Source organism: Hetaerina americana, unplaced genomic scaffold (genome assembly GCF_022747635.1).
Source record: "Hetaerina americana unplaced genomic scaffold, ioHetAmer1.1.p SCAF_95, whole genome shotgun sequence".
Classification (NCBI taxonomy): Eukaryota; Metazoa; Arthropoda; class Insecta; order Odonata; family Calopterygidae; genus Hetaerina; species Hetaerina americana.
In genome coordinates, this window is record NW_027287594.1 from 734,447 (window position 1) to 737,674 (window position 3,228).

The 3,228-nt window shown below is 51.4% G+C and overlaps 1 protein-coding gene across 1 annotated transcript; it reads left to right on the forward strand.

The window, feature by feature from the left end:
* Nucleotides 1-1,502: 1,502 nt before the first annotated feature.
* LOC139699868 (uncharacterized) lies at nucleotides 1,503-2,834 on the forward strand. Its single transcript, XM_071598294.1, has 2 exons — nucleotides 1,503-2,203; nucleotides 2,585-2,834. The coding sequence occupies exons 1-2, from the start codon at nucleotides 1,503-1,505 to the stop codon at nucleotides 2,832-2,834; spliced, it is 951 nt and encodes a 316-aa protein (XP_071454395.1).
* Nucleotides 2,835-3,228: the final 394 nt, after the last annotated feature.

The following is a 3,228-nucleotide window of genomic DNA, read 5'->3' on the forward strand; positions in this document are numbered from 1 at the left end:
ATCTCTCATAGGAATCACCCAAAGAATTTAATACTTCCCACTCCCTGGGAGACTCTCGAAGGTCGTTTTACGAAATACTTTTTTCAGTTACTAAAATCAGGATGTTCAATACAAGGTTTGAATAAAAAGTATCGGTAATAATCGGTGCGCGTAAAGTGCTGAATTCGGGACCGTCGGTGAAATGTGAACATGATTGCAGATCGAATTGGCATTGATAAGTTCGCACACCATTATCGCTGAAAATTTGGCGATGCGAAAGAGTTGCGCCAAACTCGTCCCAAAGATCTTACAACGGACGACCAAGAGAAGAGTCGAGCGTCTGCTTATGAATATCTAATGAAACGACATCGCGACGATCCCCCAACCCCCTTACAGCCCCTCGACTTGGCACCAGCAGACTATTTCCTATTCTCAAAAGTGAAATCCTCCTTAAAAGGACCCTAAGTACCGTCAAAGAAGATTGCACGCGTAACATTAAGTACCTTCCAGAATCCGCCTACCAGGGATCCTTATAGTCGTGAAAAACCCGCTGGCAAAAGTGTGCCGACGGTCAAGGGATGCACTTTGAAGAATTTTGAGAAATTGTAACAATATCTGAAATAAGTCTATGTTCCGAAACTTTTCCCGATACTTTTTATACAAACCATTGACACTTGGGGCTATGTCTCGGATGAATTCTTTTACACACGATCCAAAGTTCCTCTGATCTATTAATTTATGCGCATGCGCTTTTGTTTTCGGATGACGTCACTGTTTACGCTTCCATGGCAACGACCATTCTGCATCCGCCATGTTTGATACTCCACCCATAGTTCCGACGAGGAAACAGCTTTCCATTTATGTGGCAGTGTTAATTGCCTCAAGTTTCCAATACCGGAAACGAAACAGGGAAATCTGGACGAGGAATTGGATTCACAGGAGAACATTAAGGAACGGAGCAGATGTTTTTGCGATACTGCGAAATGAATTGCTGAATTAAGACATTGGTAGTTGTACAAAAGTTAATTGCGAATATCCACCAATTGTTAATTGTGAGATATTTCAATGCTCGTACAGTTTATACAGTCAAAGAGCATATTTTTTTACCGACAGACCACGGAAACCGGCTTGGTACGAATGTAAAGTGTGTTCTAGTGTCACAATCGTAGTATCCAGAAACAACCTGTGGCGGCGCAAGGAGAGCAGACGGAACGCACGGTGGAACTTATTTGTTCCAAGTTCCGGAAAGTACCACCAGGGGGACACGGCGTCGCTACGACGGAGAAAGGTGGACGTCGGGCGGGAGAGTCAGTCTGCCGCGAATGAAGAAGCAAGCTGTACGATCGCCCTCTGTAAATCCGTTTCGATAATAAACCCGTTGAGTTTAACGCTCGAGTGTAATTTTTCCTAACGTCCACTAGCGTAGAAGGATACCCCTTCATTGGTGACCCCGACGTGATCACGCGTGAGCTAAGGTTTGCATTTTTTTTCGTTCTGTGACTTGAAGCGCCACGTGGTGCAAAATGCCGCCTCCAAGCAACGGGTCGGAGGAGTCAATCGTAAACAGAGTGACGATGCGAGTTCCACCTTTTTGGCCAGAAAAGCCGGCTCTATGGTTTTCGCAGCTGGAAGTTCAGTTCTCGCTAGCGGGAATAACGAGTGAGGCGACGAAGTATTCCCACGTGGTCGCCCAGTTAGACAATCGCCACGCGCTGGAAGTGGAGGACATTATTGTGAATCCCCCCAGGGCAGACCCATACCAGAAGATCAAGGAGGAATTAATCCAACGACTCTCCGTCTCGCAGGCGCAGAAAATACGTCAACTCCTCGAGCACGAGGAGTTGGGGGACCGGAAGCCATCCCAGTTCTTGCGCCATCTACGGACGTTGGCTGGCGTTGCCGTGCCAGACGACTTTCTGAAGACGCTGTGGATGAATCGCTTGCCATCCCACACACAGTCCATCCTGGCCTCACAAGACTCGCTGGAACTGGAAAGCTTGTCGAAACTAGCCGACAAGGTGCACGAGGTGCCGCGCCCCCCGCAAGTCGCCAGTGTCACGCCGCATTCCGAAGTGGAGGAACTTCGAAGTCAGATAGCGGCCCTTACACAACAGGTAGCCGCGTTGACTGCTTCTTGTCCAGATTTTCGCGGACGGAAACGTTCCAAAAGCCGACAGCGGCGTGCCCGCAGCCCTTCCGCGCCCCCAGATGCAAGGTGGTGCTGGTATCATGTTACTTTTGGTGCTCGCGCGACTAAGTGCCGTTCCCCGTGCGCCTATAAGTCGGAAAACCACGAGGGCAGGGCGTAATTGCGGCCGACGCCCGCTGCCCCCAGCCTCGCCGCCTGTATGTTGTGGACTCGGTGACGAAGACAGAATTCCTGGTCGACACCGGTTCCGATCTTTGCGTTTACCCGCGTACGCTGGTGAAGGGACGACAGCCACTTTCTACCTACCAGCTATTTGCCGCGAACGGGACGGTGATAAAGACCTACGGGTGGATAGACAGCCTTGAATTTAGGCCTAAAGCGGGACTTCCGTTGGCGCTTCGTCGTGGCGGATGTCGATAGGCCCATCATTGGCGTGGACTTTCTGTCCTTTTACAGCCTATTAGTGGACGTCCGCCGGCAGCGAATAACGGATGGGATAACGTCGTTGGGCACGGGCGGTCGCATTGTGCCGTGTTCGGTCCCGCAGGTGGAGACTGTAATCGAATCATCTCGATTCCATGAGATTCTGACCGAATTCTCAGAGATCACTCGCCCAGCTGGCACACCGAGGGTGCCCCGGCACACGACCATGCATCACATCAAGGTGACGTCCGGACCCCCCGTCGCCTGCAAGCCCGGCGACTAGCACCAGATAAGCTCGCCATCGCCAAGAAGGAGTTCGACGAGATGCTACGCAGCGGTACGGTCCGACGGTCGGACAGTTGTTGGGCCTCGGCTCTGCATCTGGTGCCCAAGAAGGATGGCGAGTGGCGTCCCTGCGGGGATTATCGCGGTCTCAACGCGCGGACCATTCCCGACCGATACCCGGTGCCTCATATCGCCGATTTTGCGCACAATCTGGCCGGTAAGACTGTATTTTCGCGTATTGACCTCGTACGCGCGTACCACCAAATACCTGTGTGCCCCGACGACATTTCAAAAACGGCAATCATCACGCCATTCGGACTCTTTGAATTCCCGTGCATGCCGTTCGGCCTGAGAAATGCAGCCCAAACATTTCAAAGGTTCATCGATGAGGT

Excerpts from the sequence above, each read along its gene's own strand:
- LOC139699868 (XM_071598294.1), top strand. The coding sequence starts at position 1,503 with ATGCCGCCTCCAAGCAACGGGTCGGAGGAGTCAATCGTAAACAGAGTG. Across the intron at positions 2,204-2,584 it reads CCAGATGCAAGGTGGTGCTG|CCTATTAGTGGACGTCCGCC; the intron begins GTATCATGTTAC and ends GTCCTTTTACAG.